The sequence below is a fragment of the Trachymyrmex cornetzi genome, unplaced genomic scaffold, assembly GCF_001594075.2.
Source record: "Trachymyrmex cornetzi isolate Tcor2-1 unplaced genomic scaffold, Tcor1.1 scaffold223, whole genome shotgun sequence".
NCBI classification, from domain to species: domain Eukaryota; kingdom Metazoa; phylum Arthropoda; class Insecta; order Hymenoptera; family Formicidae; genus Trachymyrmex; species Trachymyrmex cornetzi.
The window spans coordinates 2048999-2071942 of NW_017296881.1; the positions used below are offsets into that span (position 1 = coordinate 2048999).

Below are 22944 nucleotides of genomic sequence, written 5' to 3' on the forward strand. Positions count from 1 at the left end.
CGTCGTCGATCCTTCCCTTCTCTCTCTCACTCTTTCTTTTCTTCCTTCCTTCCTACTTTCTTCCTCTGTCGCACGGCGGACCAGAGCGGAGTCGCGTGCGAGCAATGTTGTAGTACCACCGGTCAAACAATGCAAATCGCAGCGCAAACGCGCACCGGGGAGAGAGAGAGAGTCACAGTATCACTACCTCGCTTACGCACCTCTCTCGACGCGACTAGACGGCGAGGAGAGAGAAAGAGACAGCGAAAGAAGGGAGACGGAAGGAAGAAGGCGGAAAAGCGTCGAGACTCCCGCTGTCATACGCGCGCGCCCTTCGTCACTTCAACACTTCCGATATCACCACCACCACCACCACCACCACTACCACCTCTTCCTCCTCCTTCTCCTTTTTCTCTTCTTCTCCCGTGACGCCTAATCCACGGTTCTTCCCTCACCCACTCCTTTCTCCTCTCGCGCACACTTTGCACACTACTCGCGAATAATACTCGGCCGTTGCCGCTTATTTACAGAGGGAGCGACTCGATTGTTGTCGCGGCAATGCGGTCCCGTTCAAGAGCATTCCTTTCCGCGCGGAGACGCGCCGTCTACCCAGGGGGTCGAGCTCTGGGGACAGGCGTCTCTTGATCGGCTCCCGTCGTTCCGTCCCTCTCGCTCCGATCACTCGTTGCCGCGCGCCGCGAATTTTCGTCAGCCGGGCTCTGCGCTTCGTCGGACGGAGACTGCGCTCCGAAACCGAAACAAAGAACGACGCTCCCGAGCGAGGCGCCCCTGGCGGTCGCTCCGCCAATCCGCCGGACGCGCCGCCGTCTCGTACTCTCGTCCAGCGGGCGCAGAAGCGAACGGAACCTCCGCGGCTCTCCTTACTGCATGTCGCGCAACGATATAAATCCAATAATAAATAATACTGGGTATCTCTTGGACGAGAGAGAGAGAGCTTTCCGTTGCCGTACGATTAATCGCGAAAACATTTACATGATCCACCATCTCATGCAGCATTGCAGAACCGAGATCGAAAACGCGATCGATCAGAAACGGTAGAATTGTGTTTAAAAAATATCTAAAAATAAATTGATGATTCTTTTATGTTTTTATCCCAACACCTTGTAAGTCTATTTTATATTCGAGAAACACAGCGGACAAAAAGAACGATGAGAATTGCTCCATATATTTTTGCACCTCCATAAATAAATCGAGAGTGTATTTATAGATTGGAGATGTAAAAGGAGATATAAATGCGTAGCTCAAAAAGTCTTTTAAAAATTTCAATACCTTCTTCTTTTGTTTTATATCACTTTTCACAGTGAATTATGGAATAGAATGATGAAAGATAAACTATTGGTGAACATTTAATACAGTAGGATATTTAAATGGTACAGTAGCTATTAATAAACAATAATATATCATTAACATATAAATATACTTCAATTAATTTCTATCGCACACAAATAATTTACGTGCAGATTATTTCGATTTTGATTAAAATTTTAAAAAAGTAAAAATTAAACAAATTCATACGGTAAAACATTTTTCAAAAAAATGTACCGTCTAAATAAAAAGTCAAACGTTATTGATCAATTAATACCGCTTTTATATTCCATTAAAGTATTAATTGTTACTAATATAAATTTTATAGAAATCCATCAATAGTTTATCTTACACTGCATTAAATTCAATCGTGGAGATCTGTAAAACATTGATGTAATCTTCACTTCCTATTCTGAATTGTATATAATTTTTCACACATTTATACAACGATGACGTTATTCTCGCTGCAAATTTATATTTCATACGAAGTGAAATATAATTCGATATGGTAAATAGAATATGAGACACGTAATATCAGGAATGACGGAGGATTTATTCATAAGCTAAGTGATTCGCTTTCCTCGCATTATTCAACAGAAAAGAAACGTAAACGCATTTAGATTGAGAGCCAATATTGTTGTTGAGGTCTGACATTGTTTTATATTACGAAGATAATTATTTCAATTATACGTAATTTTTTAAACATTATAAACTTCTTAATATTATCACTTTTGCGATACAGAGGTAAATGTAACAACGTAATATTTTTTAACTGCTCATTGTTTTCAATGTTTTAATAATCATTGAAATGCATTATTTTTTAAAAATTTCGTAATTACTTTGGTTATTGAAAAATAACTGCAGTATCATGGTTATACACGATGACCATTAGTTAGCCTAATTGACCCGTAACATATCCATGTCAATAATATTAAATATAACATGATTGAATACGATTGATGTCAAATAGAGTAATATGTTCATCTGACAAATTTGTTAATTAAACAATTGGACCTTTTTCCCAATTTTTTAAGAATATCTCAAATAATAACGTTGAATTAAATCGCCGATTAAAATTCTATTTTGTTAACGTAAGTAGAGACAAATCACTATGCTACAATCAAATGAATTTCAAATTATCATGTAATTTTATATTTTGTTGACGAGAGATCATAATAGCTACATAATCATAAATATTTTGATATACGGTACTGAAACTTGTTAATCCACATGTGAACGTATAATAAAAAAACAACGTATAATAAAATTATACAATTAAACAACATATAAAAAAATGCTATGCTACACTTGATATTCATTATTTATGATCTAATGAGTAAAGTAAAAAAAATTGTCGCGACATTTTTCAACATATCTTTCATTTTCATTACAAATTTGAAATGCAAACAACAAAGGCCATTAAAAAAGATAAAATAAAAATTCACTTATATTTGTCAGAGTTTCAACCCTGACATAGTTTTAGCAAAAGCCTACAGTATTTAAGTCCATAGTACAAGGTCCATTTATTAAATGAAATTGTTGAATTGAACTCCTTCAATCAAAAAGATATAACAAAATATATAACGTATTTAGATTAATTATATATGAGATTTTTATGTAATCATAAAATGTTATAATTTCATATAAATTAGAAAATTCATAACGAAATTGGATATCGATTTCGGATCTTCAATTATTCATAATCTACGTTAGACATTAATTGTAAAAAACAGAAGTTTTTTTTAAATATTTTCTGTTTAATTATAATTAAATGTTGTGTATATTAGTTTTTGCATAAAGCAAGAAGTTGACTAGCTACTGAATTTTTCTTTATTGCGCGTTATGCGGTTTTGTGTGTAATAATCAATAGGTTTCAATGTAATTTTTTATTATATGGAAAACTTACCTGTCCATTCCTGAATTGTTGTTGCTGCTGCTGTTGGTGATGAAAGAGAGCAACTTGTTGTTGAGCAGTCATCTGATTATTTAAATAGACCAAATGTTCTGCACCAGGCGCACCACTCTAGAAGGTAAATGTAAAAGATTTGTATGAGTATATTTATGATCATTTAGAATAACTTTACAATCGTGTATATGAAATATAATCGATGATATTTATTACTTACTTTTAATTGCATAGGATGTATCTCATAAGGTACATTACTCAAATGTACATTGTTCATAGTCAATCCCAATTGTTGAGATTGACTTTGTTGAGGTACACTAAGCTTAGTCATAGAATATTTCCATTTTTCTTGATTCTGTAAAATAAATTATTTTGATTGTATAACTTACTGTATTACCATATCATTGAATCAACGCAATATATATGTACAAATTACAACTGTATTGTAACACTAAATGCATAGGTTTCATTATCTTCTTTAGATATACACTTGAGAGATATGAATAAATACAAAATAAATACGTATTTGGGTGCTAAATAGCTTACAACTATATAAAAGTTGCATGTCATTAAAAATGTTTCACAGACTTTGTATCAAAATGGAATATATTACCAAACTTAATATCCCGAATATACAAAGATTCTTAGAAAAAATTCATATAAAAAGTTCTTAGAAAATTTTTAATGTTGTAAATATAGAGATGGCCCAAGTCCAGAAAAAAATATTCCACTTTGATAGAAACAAAATTTACAAAACATATAAATTTTGATCGTATTTAGGAATAAATAAATCGCAATATTGCATTATCTTTTGAAGAATAGAAACAATAACAATAATTTTAAAAATAAACGTTGAAAATAAAGATTGAACAAAGAGCTCATGAATTCTTTTACACAATAAAAACTGTAATTATAATCAAACCAGTTTGTAAGTTCTGATCTTACATGTAATTTAACAAACTGAGGACTACGTGTAATGAAACAAACAAGTACGTATTTAGATTTTAAAATTATAATAAAAATTATCGTGATATCATATTAAACTGATATGTATTTTGTCATACATACATTATCAACAATAACGTCATCCGCCAATGCCCAAGCTCTTGGAGCTTGCTTTGCTTGGAAAGTCGAAGATTGGGTGTTAAATTCTGGCTCTGTAGGTCGTTGAAACACATAACCAACCATAGCGTCGTCTTGAGTTCTACTCACTCCCATTTGATGAGTCTGACCAGGTTGGATTCGCATATTATCGCCACCAGCCATAACTTGCCCACACTGTTCCGTATCCTAATAAGTTATACATATCAATGATCAGTGATGTCATGGCACATTTATGAAATTTAAAAATATAACATACAATTATAATCTTAAACTTCATATTAGTGATTGTCTCAGCAAAATTTGGTTACACTTGTATTTTTACATATAACTTGTAAATTATCAAACGTTACATTTAAAAAAAATTCAAATTAAAGCCACATCAAACGTCACTGCAATTCAACTGTCTTTATACTTGGATCTTTATTTTATTCAACTAAATTTGATTAATCAAGATTTAGGGTCAGTTTTCTGTGGCTAAACTAGTATACACTTTTGGAATATTTAAAGTGAAACAAATATACGTTTTATATTTGGTAAAAGCAAAAAAAAAGTTCTAGTGCATTCTAGTGCAGGAATAAAAAAAAACAGATCTTTAGCTTGTTAACTTAACTCCTCTGTTTTTCAATTGTTTACAACTTGAAAGTTATTAATAACTAAACATATATTGAAACAAACAATTTTTCTCCATTCTGCCTCTAGAATTTCTAGTTCGGAGAAGATATCAGATACATTATTTTCACACGATCACTTTGTATTTGAGCCACTCGGCACATTCCTCTCGCGCAGCGTACAGGACCGAATCAATGTTCCCATCGACACTTTAACACTCATGCTGACATTAGCAAATGCTCATATTCTCAGCAGGGCTACTCATCGAGGTTATGGCGTCTCGTGCGCCGCAATTGTAGTTACACTCGATTCATGATCGGAGTATTCCTCGTATCGAGGAAGCCGATCGCGAATGGCGTGGAGACAAATGGTAAGGAAAAAAAAAAGAGAGAAAGAGAAAATAAGCGGAGGTTGTACCGTGGGTATGTGGCCGTTGGCGGAGGTGTGATGCAGCTGCATGGAGGATGCCGGTTCGCCTCCGGCGCCTCCGCTGCTCGCGCCGAGCCACTTCATGTCCTCGTGGTGTCAGGCCGCGCCGCTGTCCCCGGGCACGGCGAAGGCGGTACGGCCAAACGTGCTGGAGGGGAAGGTGCACCCTCGGCCTCTGTAAAGGTTAGCTCTCGCACGGAGAGAGCCGGCGGCGTCTGGCGAGATGCCGTGGAGATTGCCGCTTGCTACGGCCGTTGCGCGAACATGTTCCGTAGGCGCGTGGTTGTTAACGGCGGCACATCCTCACCAACCGTTTCCACGACGACCAAAAGGAGGAGACGACGGCGAGGACAATGAAGGCGACTACGACGACGACGACGGTAGCGACGACGGTGACGGTGACGAGGCGGCTGCGGTTGAGGCTTGAGATTGCCGTTGCGGTTGCGACAGCGGCGACGACAGCGGCGGCAGCGGCGGCTGCGACGGTGGTGGCGGCAGCGGCAACGATGACGGCGATGATGACGAGCGGTACGCTGATATCAGCCCGAGAGAGACCGTAGGAGCGTATTTACCGAGCTGCGAGCGTAAACCAGACAGTTACAGCAATGGCAGCTGCGTGCACCTCCGGCGCGCTGCTGCCGGATTTTTGACAACACTGTGTGTGCTTGGTGTGCGCCGGATATGGAGCGACAAAGAGAGGGAGAGAGAAAGATAAAGAGAGAGGGGCGAGAGAAAGAGAGAGGGGAGGGGGAAAGAGAGAGAAAACACAAAGGAAACCGTCGTGAACGGCGGGCGCGCACGATGACCGCGGGCTCGCTCACTCGCACACACGCTCGCTCGTACACGTTCGAGCGAGCGAGATCCTTGGCTGAAGCGACGAGGACGGTTCTGACGCACGCACCAACTGACCGAACCGACGACAACACCACGACGACTCGCGAACAGATCGAGGAAGGAAGAAAAGATGAAACAAGCGAGAACTGCGTGCACGAGAAAGGAGAGAGGGAGCGAGAGAAAGGGAGGCAAATCGTATATGAGAGAAGGACAGAGGAAATGGACGGAACAAGCGAGCGAGCGAGCGAAAGAGGGAGAGAGAGAGAGAGAGAAGAAAATTAGAGACTCTGGGATCTCGTTCTCGAGGATTCGCGTAGCGAGCTCGGGATCCCGGTGAACGTTTACCTCGTCCTCGACGTGTGGTCGCTTCTCGAAGACGAGGATCGTTCCGCCGTCGATCAACCGTCTCTTTCCCTCTCTCTCTCTCTCCCTCTTTCTTTTCCTCCTGTCTCGACGTCGCACTCACGTTGCTCTCCGTTTCACGACTCTCCCTCACACGTCTTCTTCCTTCACACAATCATTTCGTTAAAACTAAGGCTTAAAATACACTATTCACAGGTATGTACAGCACGCGAGCCACAGACACACGACGTGCGTCCACCGGCGTACGCGTGTTTCGCGCGCAAGGATGCTGCGTGCGCGATTTTCGTGGTGGGAGGCGTCGGCGCGACGGAGTAGCGAGGAGGGGGAGAGGGAGAAGGAAGACGGACGGTTATCTATGTGTCATGCTGTCTCGCTTTAGCCTCGTAATAACGTGCTCGCATAGTCGTATGTACCGCGTCTCCTATGCGATTTACGGCCCCTTCCCTTCTCTACACCCCCTTTCCTCCCTCGCCAGTTTAGAGTGAAGAATTGAGATTCTTCTTCGCTTTCGATATCCCTTCGCTTCGGTTTACCTCGATTAAACGTCTCGCATTCACGTCGACATAATGCATCAAGCTTGTTGAGATAAATCAAGATAAATCGTATAAAATCGCGTCGTGCTTGGCTTCCCTTCGTGGCCGCGATGAAAATTCAATTTTTATGCTACTGAAACGCGACCGAGGCGAACCGTACGGCGCCACCTGTCGTCGTGCGTCCGTCACTATTGTTATTCCGGTTGGCGGGAGGGGGAAGAAAATGGCCGCCCGCGCGCGCGGAATTTTTGAACGTTGATCTTGCGGCGTCGATCACGCATATCCGACTATGATATAAATGATCCAGACGTTGGTCGACTTTTTATTCAGCAGTCGGTTTTTATTTTAAGACCATCTTAAGCAGTGCTTTAAGATACTAATATGGCTTTATAATTAATTTATGACGTCTTAGGCCAGTATTTATAGTTGATTCTTATATATTTGAAGTCGCCTTGAGTATCTCAAGATATCATAAGCCAATCAGAGGGCTGTATTAGCATTTTAAGACGATCTTAAAATAAGAACCGCCTATAAATACCGATCTTAGTCCCGAAACACAATAGATATAATATATAGAGTACTTTCCATTTGATAACAAATCGTTAACAAATATCGTTCTATCTTGTTACTCACCGAATGTCAAGAAAGATAAAATAATGCTTGAAAAGCACTTATAAGTTTTAAAAAAATTCCAATTATAGTCGATTATTCTTCTCATATTCGACTGTGATTGATCAATTGCTTCAAACTAAAATACTGATTACATCTATTGTGTACAGGACGTGACATCAAGATGTCACTTATTTTTTATCCATAAAAAAACACAGCTTTATAGAAATACATAAATTACTATATGTACACTATAAATATCTAAATATTATTATTATTTATTACTGTATTAATATATTATAGTTAATATCATTATTATATTGTATTATTCTGTTTATTACTTATTTATTATAGTTATTATTAATTACTAAGTATTATGTTGTACTAATAAATAAAACAATAAATAATCAATTACTATATTACAATAATAAATAATTCATTACGTATTATGCATATGAATTTATATACCTATGAAACATTGTGCGCCAACTATTACAATGCGATTCGATAAGAAAACGATATGAAACGTATAAAAACTTGTCAATCGACGCTCGAAGCGAAATCACCGAACTCGCGATCCTGGCGCTCGTATAACGCAATATTTGATGCGTTATTACGACAAACCTCGAGTTGACTTTCCCAGACGACATTTTGCGAAATAATTTTTCGCGCGTGGGAAGATTCACTTTTAGACGACAGCAATCGCGTGAAAAGTAGAGAAGCGACTCTGGCCGGTATTCATAATCGGTTCTTATTTTAACTGTCTTAAAATATGTTAATAGGGTTCTCTGATTGGTTCGTTGATTTCTAAAAACTGTACTTAAGATCGTCTTAAATATAAAACTATGAATACCACCCTCTGCGGTGCGTTTCGTAACCGATGCGACTCAATAATTGTTTGTCGAGAAACGACATTGCGAGTCTCGAAGTATCGAAACCATCAACGTTTAAGCGCCAACTTCACGCAACGGTTCTGTTCAATGTGGAAACGAAATTTCGAAATATCTTAATACGAAAAAAGATTATATATCAAAATAACAAATTAATTGTTACAACTTGTATGATTTTTTTTCTATGGAATGCATTAAATAATATTGAAATGTTGGAGCATTGACATTAATATTGATCATTATCGAGAGATCGCAGTTAATTTATACGTGGAAATAATGCGTATAACGCTATAATGTCATATCATAAATATTAAATATGCATGTATTAAATCATATTTCATACTTTTTGTCATATTAAAAGAGTTTTTTCAGGAAGGAAAGAATAAATCTCGTGAAATTTATGTTCCATTATGAATTAAGTACTCAGATAATATGACAAAATGTGTTTAACATTGATATGAAGTGATCTATAATGCGATCTTTAATGAGCGTCAATGTCTGCACTTAAATGCTATTTATATCCGTAATTATTATATCGTATCTTTGTTTTATATCTAAACAATGACGATAGAATGACACAAATAGCGCTAATATAGCGTCTCCCCAAACATACCTTATAATTAGGGAGTTTTTGCATTTATCCAGATATGGTGAACACTATAAGATCACGTTATCTTCTTCTTAACAATTAATTAAGAAAAGGATAACGTAACTTTAACGTTCATCGTATCTGGATCCACGTTATTACAAAAATTATTATAAATATTTAACGCATTTGTTTCACAATTTAGAAAAAACTTTTGTATTTATCTTTATTATTCTTTATCTACTAAAGGACGTGTAGATCGAACGTTATCTACATATTCTTTATTTAAATGTAAATAATAAAAAACAGAATTTTTTATTAGTCACATGAATATAAAAGGTAAGAATGAAGGTAAGATTAAATTAGGAATTAGGAATGTACAGCCAGAAATGTTGCAATTACACCTGTCGAATTAATCATCTGCCAAATAAATCGGAGTTTTAGCCAAAATCACCCTGGCGTTGAACGCACGGTAGCCAGCCCTCCCTAACCCGACTTGTCAAGCATCAGAGTGATCAGATCAGAGTAGCGCGGCAATGGAAGGGAATCGCGTCAAGAATAAGTGGCACAGCGGACGGGACGTCTCTATTCGTGCGTTCACAATCACGCAATAGTAGCGGACAGATGATAGATAATCGCCGTGCCGTCTTTCATAAGTCAGCGAGTCGCGCGGCGAGCGGTCGACGCCGACACGTAAGCGTGAAAAAGTGGTCGGACCGGATCGCACGAGGAGGCCGGAGATCGAAACCGGTAATTGATATCCCACTTCCCACTTGAAGTCTCCCGAGACTCGAGGATACTTGGATGACGTTGGCGCGCGCGCGGCGACGATGCCGAGATTGCCGAGCGTTTTCGAACGATCGCGGCGTGAGATACTGAGATCCCTGAATCACTCTCGCGTGCCTGCGCCGTCGGAAATCGTCACTCGTGACGGTCTCACCGTCTCGGTTAACCCTCCGATCTCGCAACGGTACGCGTTACGCACTTCTGGTATATATTATATTTTCTCCGAGCAGTGTCTCCCGTATAATAGTCGCCAATCGTTTATTTTACTATTTACGTTATTTGCTTGCGTGCCTGTCACACCGGACACGAAGAGATCGAAAGGCAGTGATGCAGAGGTTGGAACGATCACGAAGCGATTGCATGTAACGGAAGTAATTAACGCTGATCCGCTCCGTTGGCTCGTTTGTGTCTCGAAATCAGCTCGCGTTATTCATCAGTTTTTTTCTGTCTCGCGACGATTTTTGGTATAGTAATATTTTCAGTGGGACACCGTGCGAATGAAAAACTATTATGTCGCGATTGAGATCTCCGAAATGTCAAGAAATCGTTTTCTTCATTGAATGACGCTCGTGTGATCGTTTATTTCCCCAGGAAGTGATTCATGTTTAGATTTTATAAGTTGCATATGTCATTCGAGAACACTGGAGTTACTTGGACTGCTTTCCTTTTAGGAGACAGTCGATATAAGTGTTGTTCTGCCTCTGTTATTCATTGAATGTCAGAAAGAATAGAATGTGATGTTTGCGTTGACTGCCTTCTAAAAAGAAAGCAGCCTTAGAGTAAAGACTGTTGGTACTTTCTAACAAGAGATACAAAGCCAGTTCTTTTTCCAAGTCCTAAACTTCTTGCACAGTTCATCTTTTTTCTTTATCTTTTTACATTAGAAAGAAAAGGACAAAAGATAAAAACTATACAAGAAGTTAAAAGTCCTGGAGTATGGAAAAATAATAGGTCTACATGATGTTATAATAACAAGTGTAACAACAGATATAATAACAGGTGTAACATGATGATCTTTCACTTCTGTTTAACAATGGCAAACAATAAGGATATAATGATTCACTGTTGTGTTATGTTATATTATCTGTATAACTGTATTTCTTGTTGAGAAACATCCTGTACAAAGAGAGAGTTTAAATACATAAGTAAAATATCTTCCTCATGTACATAAATTTTGACATTATTATATTTACAGATTTCGTAATGTGACACATCGCAGATAGAAACAATCTGTTCAAAATGGCAGCAATTTGTTCTGGACGACCTGGCTGGTTAGGAAAACTCGGCATAGCGTTGCTAGCTGCATGGTTTTTAGTACTGATTGTATCCATGATCCATATATTTAAATCCAACTCATTGTCAAGCCGCGATGCTGATACTGCCAACAAAGAGAACACACAACGCCTAGCACAAATGGTTAACGACTTTGAAATTCTAAAGAAGCAGAATGATGCGTTAAAGAACTTTATATTAGGGTATGTTTGCGTACAACGTATTGCATATATGAAAAATTCAGCGATGCTGAAAATGCGACATTTGAGACATAGAGTACTGCGATCTTTTCATTGTATAGGCTAACATAATTTCCAGAGAAGGATCGAAATCTATACAAGGGGACCATTTAGGCTCCGTACAAGACAGGCTCGAAAAAGCATCGGTCTATTATGACCTAATAGATCATCAAGATGGATCAAAGCATGGTGTTCCTTCCTTGGAATATGAGGAACTGCGACGGCGATTGAGGAACGATATTCAAGAAATGTGGTAAATATGACTATCAAAATTGAAACAAATTGTGTTTAACATGTTACATGAAAGATTACGTGCTTAGTTTTACACTACAGGTATTATATTAGCGCTGAGTTAAATAAATTCAAGAAGCACATTGATGAATTTACATATGATCAAAGAGAAAAAGAGATACAGGATGTGGTAAAAAATGCATGGGAGCACAAAAAGTCACTTATAATAAATATCGATAAGTTGAAGAAGTCAGATGGTTATGATGAATGGCGAGAAAAGGAAGCTAAAGATTTATCCGATCTTGTTCAGAGAAGATTTAGGTAATGCACAGCCCTGATATATAATTTAATATATTAAAGTATTTAAGATTTCAAAACTAAGCTATTCTAATCTTATTAATCTAATCTATCTCATATATTTACTTTGAAGATATCTACAAAATCCTACTGATTGTAATAAGGCGAAGAAGCTAATATGTAGCTTAAATAAAGGTTGTGGTTTTGGATGTCAGGTAAAAAAATTAAATTAAATGATAATAATCGTTAAATGATCAAATAAAAGAAGTGTATGTATACTTCTTTGCAGATTCATCACATCACGTATTGCTTCTTAGTGGCTTATGGTACAGAAAGGACTTTAATAATGAAATCTAAAGGGTGGAGGTATCACAAGGATGGTTGGGAATCTGTTTTCAAACCTCTTAGCGACACTTGCTTGTCTACAACTGGTACTTCACATTCTAATTGGCCTGGAGATCCCTCTAAACAAGTAATATCTCTACCAATTGTAGACAACGTTTATCCTAAGCCAAGATTTCAGCCACCCAGCGTACCTGCAGATTTAGCGCCGAGATTAGAGAAGATTCATGGTCATCCTTTAGTTTGGTGGGTAGGACAAGTATTAAAATATTTAATGAGACCTCAGGAACATGTGAAGAGAACGCTAGAGAAAGCGAAAGAGAGGCTCGGTTTTAAAAAACCTATCGTTGGTATTCATGTGCGCAGAACCGATAAAGTAGGTACAGAGGCAGCTTATCATGACATAGATGAATATATGGTTAAAGTTGAACAATATTTTGATGAACTTGAAACAAAACCGGACGTGAGGAGAGTTTTTTTAGCCAGTGACGATCCGAAAGTGATAACAACAGCTAGGAAACGTTATCCGAATTATGAGATAATAGGCGATCCAGAAATCGCGGAGACGGCATCCGTAGCAAAACGATATTCAGATACCTCATTGCAGGGAATAATTATCGATATCCATCTTCTGTCGGAATGCGATTATTTGGTGTGTACGTTCAGTTCTCAAGTATGTCGCGTCGCGTATGAGTTAATGCAAACCTTTTACGCGGACGCGTATGACAGATTTGCATCCCTCGACGATATATATTATTACGGGGGACAAAATCCACATCCCCATGTTGCTATTTTGGATCACAAACCGAGAAAGAACGGGGAGTTAGAGCTTAAAGTCGGAGATTTGATCGATGTTTTTGGTAACCATTGGGATGGTTTCTCCAAAGGTTACAACACCAGAACTAGCATGACAGGATTATTTCCCAGTTTCAAAGTTAAAAATCCCATTGATGCCGTAGATTTTCCCAAGTATTCGAATATTCCCTTGTCGGAGAATAAAGAAGATTAAATCAGAATGACCGAGCCAAGTCATTATCTGACAGTGAAGTCTCGAATGAATCGTTATTTCTTTAGATCGACTTCTTAAGATATTAGCAAAGATGACATGTATATATTTTGCTACTGTAAATTACGATTTTAATGCTTGTAAATTGTCACAAATGCCATGACTTGTCAAATAAGAGATAGTATCTGTTTTTTATGATTATATTGGATTTTAGAAAGATTCCAAGTGTAATTTTTCTTGAATATAGCATAATGGAAACATTTTTCAAACATTAAAAGATTCCTTTTATATGAAATTACAGTATAAGTTAATGCTGTGTAGATATAGCACTTATGGATAAGGTAAATTTGCAAATATATAGCAATGCAGTATTGTAATATTTTAATATATTTTCATTGAACTTATGAAATGTGATTGTTAATTTAATCAAAAAGATTTAATTAAAGAGATCAGTTATATTTGGAAATATAATTATTCGAAATATATAATATTTCGATATTCTATCGGTAAATCAAATTTGTTCCATATGTATATAATATAGATATGATAGACTGAAAAAAAATTTATCACTGCGCGTATTGAAATAGCTGACGTTCGTGCCAATGCAATATCGTGGAACATTGTTTACATTGACTGAAATTTAATGTCCCTGAAAAATACGTAATAATGTAGAAATTTCTCATGTATTGCGCGCTCCTTTATACTTTGTAAATAAGATCCTGAAAATACTAGCGAATAACTTATATCAATGTTTATCACAAAAACGAATTGTATAATATGGGATGTTCCAATGAGGTATTGTATATTTTGATGAAATAGAGATTCATAATGTGTCGCTAAAATGTACACTTTTGGGACATTCTGTATATTTTACATACATATATCATTCAAACAGTTCTAGCTTAATGTATTATGCCATGTAAATACATCATATATAATATATGTATATGTATACATATATGTATATGACATTTTACATATGTATGTAAGTGAATGTATATAATAAGGCATTTGCGCGTATGACATTGAGCTAGGCTTGAGGCCTATATTCAATATAGAAGAACTTTCCTTATATGCATATATTGTAATATATTTTATACGCAAAACGCAAACGAGAATTGTTATTATAAAGTTCGAATTTGATTTTGACTAATAAATATTTAATTCATGAAATATACTGTGTATGTTTTTTTAATGTTAAAAACCGTAAAAGAGTAAGTTGTTTTAAATAAGAATAATCTTAAAACACGTTTATTTGCACATTACATTCCAAAATATTTTATAAATTTTAATTATAGTATTGCGACTTTTATAAAAAAATGTCGAAATTTTTTATTATACTGCCAATTCATATTACTGTATTACAATACTTTATATACATAAAAGATCATCATTAATAGTAATTCATTGTACACTGATATAAAACTTTTTGTATTATTTATTTGTAAAGAAAACTACATTAGTAATCGCTTTTAGTCGTGCATGTAAGCTATGCTGGGTGGGGTATTTAGAGTGTTACAAATCGTTGTACCTGAAAATATGCGTCGAATCAAAAATATGTTTTAATAAAAGTTGTATGATTTTTCAAGGGGAACACTAATGATAAAATCAATTTTAAAACAAAAACTTGACTTTTCAAGACCACATAAAGGTCGCCTCCGCTTTTTTTTATAATGAAATGATCTTTTTTTACATAACTGATTTCCCTAATTATTCTATCTACATAAATACTAAGATAAAAATATCGAAAAATTAATAGTTTACGAGATATATTATACTTTATTCTGACACATTTTGACATAAAATAGAAGGTAACTCATAAACTATTCATTTTTTGATAAATATATCTTACCTTTATGCACGAAATAATGGGGTGAATCAATTGATGTAAAAAAAAATGGTATGTAGTTACATAGCTTGTAACATTTTAAATTCCCTACTCTGTATAAAGAGAAACAATCTTATATTCTTCTTTTCAACCGAAAAAACTTTGAAACTACAATAAAATTAATTTGAATAGTAAAAGCAAGCAACAACAATTATCAAGTAAAGAAGCACGTTTTCGCAAATAATTTCACTATGATTAATAGGAGAAAAATTAACCGAAGAAACCCAGTGCAGTTCTAAACACATTTGAAAATAGGCGACATTAATCATCCCATGCACAACGTGAATATTTATATTCAATTATTATTATTAAAGTATTCAGTATTTTCTTTCTCTCTCTTTTTCTTAACTCGCGATCGATATTCATTTATATAAAGCTCAAGTTACAAAGTCCTTGCAATGCAATAAATACAATAATTATCTTTAACACTTACTTTATAATTTTCGTTTTATACATTGCTCGATAATAAATGGCAAATTAATGAGATCATAGTGAATTTAGAAATATTTACATCTACTTTGAGTCTTCAACTCACAATAAACTAAATTTTAAAAGATATAAATAATTTATATCTCAATATAAAAAGTATCCTTATAATGAATATATAATGATTTTACCTCGAATTTATTTCGATCAACATTCCTCCTTTAAAAAGAGTAAATTCAATCGAATTATTATACTCCCAACTGCTTTCAACTGTATTTTCATTTGTATTTTCTTTCAGTACTCAGTATTGTAGCCATGAGCTCACGTTTATCAATAAAGTAACTGATTTTCAAGCGGAACTAAAACTGTTTTTTTTTGTAGACTTTGTATACATTTTGATCGCGGTACATAAAATGATGTAATTTTATCGATAAATCATCAAATATATGCAATTGAAATAGTCAGATCAATTTCCAGTGTGAAAAATGTAAATACCAAATACTTCACAAATATTAACTAGGTTTACTTTTACAAGATATGATGCAAATAACGAGCTAATCATCAGAAACAAGAATTTTATATATATAATTAATATCATTTTTTATTTAACTTATTTTACAAATTCAAAATATATGTATATCCATCGCAACTGGATATTTCAACGATAGATACTATAGATAAAAAGAACCAATGATTATTTTAATATCGAGGGATTAATATATTTTTTAATCAAAAGCGATTAAAAGGTTTTTAATGGATTCTAAGTTTTGGGAATATAAATAAATAACAAAACGATTCTCTGCTTATTTAACTTTATTTAACAGAATTATTTAATATTTGTTTACGCGATAAGTGATGTTAAGAGGTAAATAATTCCGATAAATTGTAATCAAATTTTTATTCGAAAAAATCTATTTCGAAGTTCCAAGATCTATCATTAAAATATTTTTTCGTTGAAGTTAGACACTACTTCGTAATGAATTACAATTTATTGTCACAATAATACTACTACTATATTTTTTGCAATTTTCTATTTGAGTCTGTAAGTTATATGTACTGAAAATGAATAATTTCATAATCCTAAATTCTAAAACTTCAGATAATTTTGTAGAATCACTGATAACATGTTCCTACAAAATCCCTGACAATTTTATCACAAAACTAATCACTATAATATATATAGCTATAGATGTACATGTGTTTTTTAGTATATAAAGATATTTTTACGAAACAATCATGATCAAAAAATAACTGGACACGTTAAAAATTGGTAATATTTGTTTTCAATCAATTTAACATAAAAGATTTTTATGTTAACATAATGCACGGAATGTGTAATATGCGTGTTTTATCCGTTATAATCCACATTACATGACTTCAATACGGCTTGAAAGATAGTTTGGTAAATCATAAATTAACAGAAAAAATAGTCTACTCTGATAAGATAAAAGTCAATGAGAGGAATACTGGAAATTGAATTCTGACTTCGCACTAAATAAGATTTACAAACAACATTATAGCATCCTTATATAATGTGAATGATACATTATTGGGCCCTTCCAATTTGCTAGAATGACTATACCTGAGAAACGAACGTCTCATATTTATGCTAGATAGCCAAGAGATTGGCTTTCATCTGTTTCGTATAGGTTTCTTCGCTTTTTACAAATCAATTCATATACAAATAAAAAGCAGATTGAACACACTTCTCATCCTCATAAACTTTAATGTTGTCATTCTGCCACATTCCGCTTATTGATTTTGCGTTCGTCGTTCTCCAATGATATTTTCTAATTTCCGTGCAACAAAAGTTGTAGTTTTTTTAGGAGGAGATGTACTTTCTGTCATTTCTACATCCGTATCATCAGAAAGTAATCGTTTTCCTACACTCTTCTTTTTTGCGTCTACACATATCATCATCTTATTGATAGCTTCTAAATCCTGAAAAATATTAATAATATCATAAAGAAGAGTTAATTTTCAGATACTTAAAGGAAAACTAGTTATAAAAATGATATTTTAGTTTACAAAATCTATTTTACCTTGGCAGGGCTACGACTGAAGCAATAACTTAATTGCGGCGCCGGTGACGCACTTATAGCCTTCGGATCTAGAGTGCGGGTCATAATACTACCAGTAACACGTCTTACTGGAGAATTAGCAGGTGCTTTCCCTTTTGGTAAAGGACTCAGCGAGAGATTCATAGCGCTACCGCGAGCTGATCCAAATTTGTTTGCGAATTCCTTGACTTGCGGGACATACATCGTATTATAGAACTTGATTAGATCGCCGCGTATCTCCCCATCGAAGTTTTGCGACGTCCCGGCCATATTTGTTGGTGTCGGTGGAGTTACATTTTCCGCTACTGACATGCTATTGTCTTCCGATCTTTCGTTACTACTCGTCCTCGAATCTCCGTCATTAGAAACTTTTTCTATAAGCACTGATCTATATATATGCGATTCAGCCTGCGGCTGTAGACGATAACACCGCATGATTTCAGTGAATGAGTTTCTCTCTATCCTAACCAGTTTACATATTACATAAATTGCACACATTAAGATCTGATCGAGATGCCGATCCTTCATCAACTTGGTACGTTCCTTGACGGAGTATTCGAAAATCGTCCAAATCTTTTTCTTATCATTGTCCGATATTTCCAATGAATTGCACAAATCCTGCATACGTACGCACGCAAGATTATAGAACTTTCGGAAGAACAGCGCGACAGAGCCCGTTCTCTTCGGTTTAGCCGCGTCTTTGTTCGTCGCTTGTGTGGAATTATTTAACGCTTGCGTGCTTGACGGTTTAGAAACGACAATTTGTTCAGGAAGCAGAAGTATCCTATGACCATTGTCCACTAACATTCTGTTAGTGGATAACACACTCTGTCCGACACGAAGGACACTTTGACCGGTGACCCTAGTTTCGGAGAATAGTCGCTTCTTTGCTACACCAGATGCTGGGACAGGAGACTGAAATCTACATATATAATACAATATATATTATTCTTTACAAAAAAATTTTATGGTAAAGAATACTCAAGAGTTTATAATTTTTCAAATCGTTAGATGATTTGAAGAAAAAAAAAAAGCTTAATATCTATATTATTATTATGTTCTATTAAAATAATTTTCCTAATCTTTCTCTACGTCGTGTATAGCAGTTTTAATTTCTAGGAGAAAATTAAATTCGATCACTTTTGTGTTCTTTTGGTTGAACACTGGATGGTTAAATTATACCTTTCCGAAGCGGATGAAATCGGACTTTGTTGAACATCATGTTGAGTACGTTCCCGATCTAAAGCAATTCGTCTTAAAGGTTGACCAGGCGCGTTTGGGTCAGCAGTTTCCAATGTACCAGGCAAAGAAACTTCCTCGCAGCTCGGCACACCATCCAGCAAAGACTCGATGGTTTGCCACAAAGGGCTATCACTTTGCCACGCCAGAGACTCCAAAATTTTCTCCTCGATATGATTCAAGTGCTTAACAACATCCCGTGACAACTGATCCTCGGCTCTTACTATAATTTCTATAACCTTATAGAAATAGTAAGCATCCAGATTCAGAGCCTTCAGTATCCAAGGGAATACCTTGTCATTACTTTTGTATGAATATATAACTATTTCCAGACAGCAGGCAAAAAGGCATTGGATAAAAACTGCATTCAAAAGGAGATTCTGTAACAAATAATTATTATGATATGAATATGCTATGCTTGAACAAGAGCTTTTAGTCTATAATTATCTTCATTTACATATATATATATATATATATATATATATATATATATATATGTGTATAAACTTACAGTTATATCGTCATTCGGCTTTTTACGTTTCTCGTCGTTTAGAATCATTTCTAAAAGCTTATAAAACAGGGTTTGTCCCATGAGAAGACGCTTTTTTCCAAAGTCGGATGCTGAACCGTCATTTACATTGGTGATATTTGCATTATTATTATAGTTTGCGCAAAATTGCTCACCAATCTGTTTAACTTTTGCTTCGAGTGAGGACTTAACATCTTGAGAACAATTGTTCAATATTTGTAATAGACTTTCACTGGGAGCAGATTGTCCAGCTATCAAAGCTTGTAACTTAATGACACTTTGAGTGGCAGTAGTCACTGGTGTTATATTAGACATATCCTTCGATCGAAGATATTTACGTCCAGTTAATGGCGTGGGAGGTGCCAGATATTGTATCTGCTATGAAAAATAAACAGTTACACAAGCACTATACGTAAGAAAATACAATATGCTTGCACTACTAATCAAATAAAAATAAATATCCTTAAAACTTACCCCAGCATGCTGTTCTCTCTGCATTTGCAATCTTTCATGAAAATCATCAATGTTCATCATTTGTGTAGGGGAACCAATATTTTCATTAGCATTGTGGCCTGAAACAAAAAATCACATATTTATAAAAATTTGTACTTATAATCTGAAAATAATAGGCAGAGTAAGTTTGTTTAAGAAAATATACGATTAGTAGAAATTAGTTCGATTATTTACAAAACAGAAGCATTCGCACAAGATATAGACCCACCTTGTAAGATTTCACATTTACTAAATTGACCATGCTTAGCATTGTTTTGCCAGAATATATTTGAAATTGATATATTGTTCAAAATTAGTCTCCTCCATTTTGCTACAAAGCAATCACAATAAAGCAAATACACAAATTTGTTAAGAAAAAAAAAAAAAATAAACTTAACAGACTAAATAGATTGCTAGGGATATATCTTCTTTTTTGGCTTTCTTTTTTTTATCTACAATCTACAAGTTCAGATATAGTATTCTTTATATAGTATTCTATATATAGTATTCTTTATATAGTATTCTATATATTACACATACATACATATATATATATGTATATATATTATATGTTACAAATAATAACACAAATAAAGTATAAGTTTTATATTAAAAGAAAAATAAATAAAATGTTAATGTTATATGATTAAGGTAATAAATTTTTATTTGTAGTGACATCAATTGAATGCACTAAGTGCACACTGATGCATCCAGTCAAATTCGCTATTAGATTCAAACTACTAAAAGACTGCGTTTGAAGAACACACTATCGGTGTTATCATGTCATTCAAATGTTTTATGTCCTTGTACATCTAAATGAACGATAAAAATAAACTGGACACAATAGTACTGACAGCGCACTCTCCAAACGCAACCTAAGTTAGAATTAGTGATGGTGCAGTATATACATTTTTGCTTATCAAATCACTTAGATATTTACAGAAGCGAAATAAGCCAGTAGAGACCATGCAAGATTATAACATAAGCACTTACAGCAATGCACATATTTTGTTCTTGCGTCAGTACTAATTACTATACATAGAGCAAAGATCTTAACTTAATTATAAATAAATTTACATACCTAAGAAAATTCTTTCATCAAAGTCTCCAACACTTAGCATACGCTGTTCATAAGACTTGTTAATGGCCTTGTTGTTACCATCAAAATTCAATGACTCTAGCATACCAGAGAAATTTGACTGATCACCACGTAAGATTTTCTCATTAAATAGTTTGTTAATGTAATTTTTCATGCAGTATTCTTTTATAGCTTTAGCTTCAACAGCTATTGCATCATGACGCTCACACAACAAGTTAACAATGCAATTTGCTGCTTGCGGCGGGGTATAATTGTCATCGTTAAAATTTGTTGGTAAGCCTGTAATACAAAAAACATGAAATAAAATTGTTCCTATTGAATCATGATTATTATACATATATCCAATTTAAGACTAATTCTGAAATACTCACCGGGAAAATTAGGATTCAACAAGTCTTTTCTGTTAGATAACAGAGCATTACTATATATAAGATCGCAGCAGACCAGTAAGAGATGATAAGAGTTAACAAGATCGTCCGAGATATCATGAATTGCACCTTTTATGCATATAAACAGCGTCCAGCAAAATTCAAAGATCCTGGTGGGTGTACAGGGCACTGCTCTATGCCTCCTGGATCTATGTGGTCTCGAGGTATCTTCTCGTGGATCTTTGAAGATATCAGCAAATATTGGCTGATACTTTTTAAAGATAACCATAGATACCGAGAAATTAGCCTCTAGCTTTTCTATTCTGGCTCGGAAATCCTGGGGCATATTTGCCATATCTGCCCATGACTTGCTCTTTGTAAAGAATTGGATCAATGGAAGATTACACAGTTGCAGGAGACGGGTCAGTGACACGCAATTGCCTTCCACATTAGTACCTGGTCTTCCTACAGTGGGTATAGAGAATTTTCTACAAGCGACATATACTGCACACCCTATCCAATGCAACTGGTCACCCTGCAAAGATTTATTGAATATCTTTCTTGAAATAATCATACACATACATCAAATATGTTAAAGTATTATTGGAATTAAAATAAAGTGAATTATTAATAGAAATGAGATTCTATGAAATAAAAGAATACAGAGGAAAAGTTCGTGCCCCTGCAAATAAACATATATACATGCATTTACATATATTGCAAAAATAAAATCAATCGACAATTTCTACGAAGCGATCTTTTTGAATTAACGGGCTAAATAAGTCTGTCGCGCTTTGAGTAATCGGTCGAGAGGTGAATGAACGCCCAAACGTCGCCCGCTTGTCTCGCAGAGATGATCGGCGATTCAAGGACACTCATGCACCAGGACATCGTCCTCGACGTCTTATGCAAAGCAATATCGTATTTGCCGTCGGGACAGCTGCGCTATCGAAAGGTAAATATTACCTCGAGGGTATAATTCTGCCGAATAGTCTCGTAAGATTTCCAAGCCTCGGACGCGGCAGCCGCGTCCATATTCAGCTTTTGGCAAAGATCCTGGTGCCGGCCGTACATCGAATCCTCAATATCATCCGACTGCCCCATTTTTTCACGACGTAGTCCAGCCAGACGAAAAATCAGACGAGATACTGCGAGAAAAACACTCTTTACACCGCCATACAAAAACTTCGTCGCACTCTAACGGGGTTGTGCTGGGAAGGATTGGCGGGAAACGACCGTAACGACACAGGCGCCGACATATTTGCCATGTTGGCGGGAATATAGCGCAGAAATGCATCAAGTGGCACCATCTGTACACGCCTGCGTGCGTAGGACTTTTAATTGGACATCGTCTTCCGATTGGTCGGAAAATTCGAGGTGTTGGCGCCATTCGTTTGATTCGTTTGTTGAGTCTTGGTCTGGTCAAATAGGTTAACAACTCGTTATCTCACTGCTTTTCCACGATCGACTTCGGTTGACAACGAGTTTCGGTTTTATGATTA

General features: G+C 35.6%; 3 protein-coding genes across 6 annotated transcripts in view; 1 reads left to right on the forward strand and 2 right to left on the reverse strand.

Annotated features, from left to right (window-relative positions):
* Positions 1 to 5791, reverse strand: part of pum (pumilio) — an 87118-nt gene extending 81327 nt beyond the window's left edge. Inside the window, exons 1-4 of the mRNA XM_018505961.1 lie at positions 5342 to 5791; positions 4280 to 4501; positions 3432 to 3566; positions 3212 to 3328 (exon numbers count right to left, since the gene is read on the reverse strand). Coding sequence (XP_018361463.1) covers positions 3212 to 3328; positions 3432 to 3566; positions 4280 to 4501; positions 5342 to 5437 — 570 coding nt within the window. The 5' untranslated portion in view covers positions 5438 to 5791. The remainder of the gene's footprint in view (positions 1 to 3211; positions 3329 to 3431; positions 3567 to 4279; positions 4502 to 5341) is intronic.
* Positions 5792 to 9667: 3876 nt separating this feature from the next.
* Positions 9668 to 13595, forward strand: FucT6 (alpha-(1,6)-fucosyltransferase 8). Of its 3 annotated transcripts, none has more exons than XM_018506173.1 (6): positions 9668 to 9918; positions 11150 to 11429; positions 11545 to 11718; positions 11799 to 12017; positions 12127 to 12208; positions 12283 to 13595. In XM_018506173.1, exons 2-6 carry the CDS (start codon positions 11194 to 11196, stop codon positions 13342 to 13344), a joined length of 1773 nt encoding a protein of 590 aa, XP_018361675.1. In that variant the 5' UTR covers positions 9668 to 9918; positions 11150 to 11193; the 3' UTR covers positions 13345 to 13595. The 3 variants fall into 3 exon arrangements, with proteins under 3 accessions (XP_018361675.1, XP_018361676.1, XP_018361677.1); XM_018506174.1 differs by lacking the exon at positions 9668 to 9918 and adding an exon at positions 9930 to 10138; XM_018506175.1 differs by lacking the exon at positions 9668 to 9918 and adding an exon at positions 10196 to 10325.
* A 3236-nt stretch (positions 13596 to 16831) lies between these two features.
* LOC108760351 (retinoblastoma-like protein 1) lies at positions 16832 to 22702 on the reverse strand. Of its 2 annotated transcripts, none has more exons than XM_018506240.1 (8): positions 22409 to 22702; positions 21446 to 21977; positions 21057 to 21353; positions 19958 to 20055; positions 19466 to 19858; positions 18898 to 19334; positions 17698 to 18637; positions 16832 to 17596 (listed from the first exon to the last, which is right to left on the reverse strand). In XM_018506240.1, the coding sequence occupies exons 1-8, from the start codon at positions 22544 to 22546 to the stop codon at positions 17408 to 17410; spliced, it is 3024 nt and encodes a 1007-aa protein (XP_018361742.1). In that variant the 5' UTR covers positions 22547 to 22702; the 3' UTR covers positions 16832 to 17407. The 2 variants fall into 2 exon arrangements, with proteins under 2 accessions (XP_018361742.1, XP_018361741.1); XM_018506239.1 differs by having other exon boundaries at positions 19466 to 19861.
* Between the last annotated feature and the right edge of the window lie 242 nt (positions 22703 to 22944).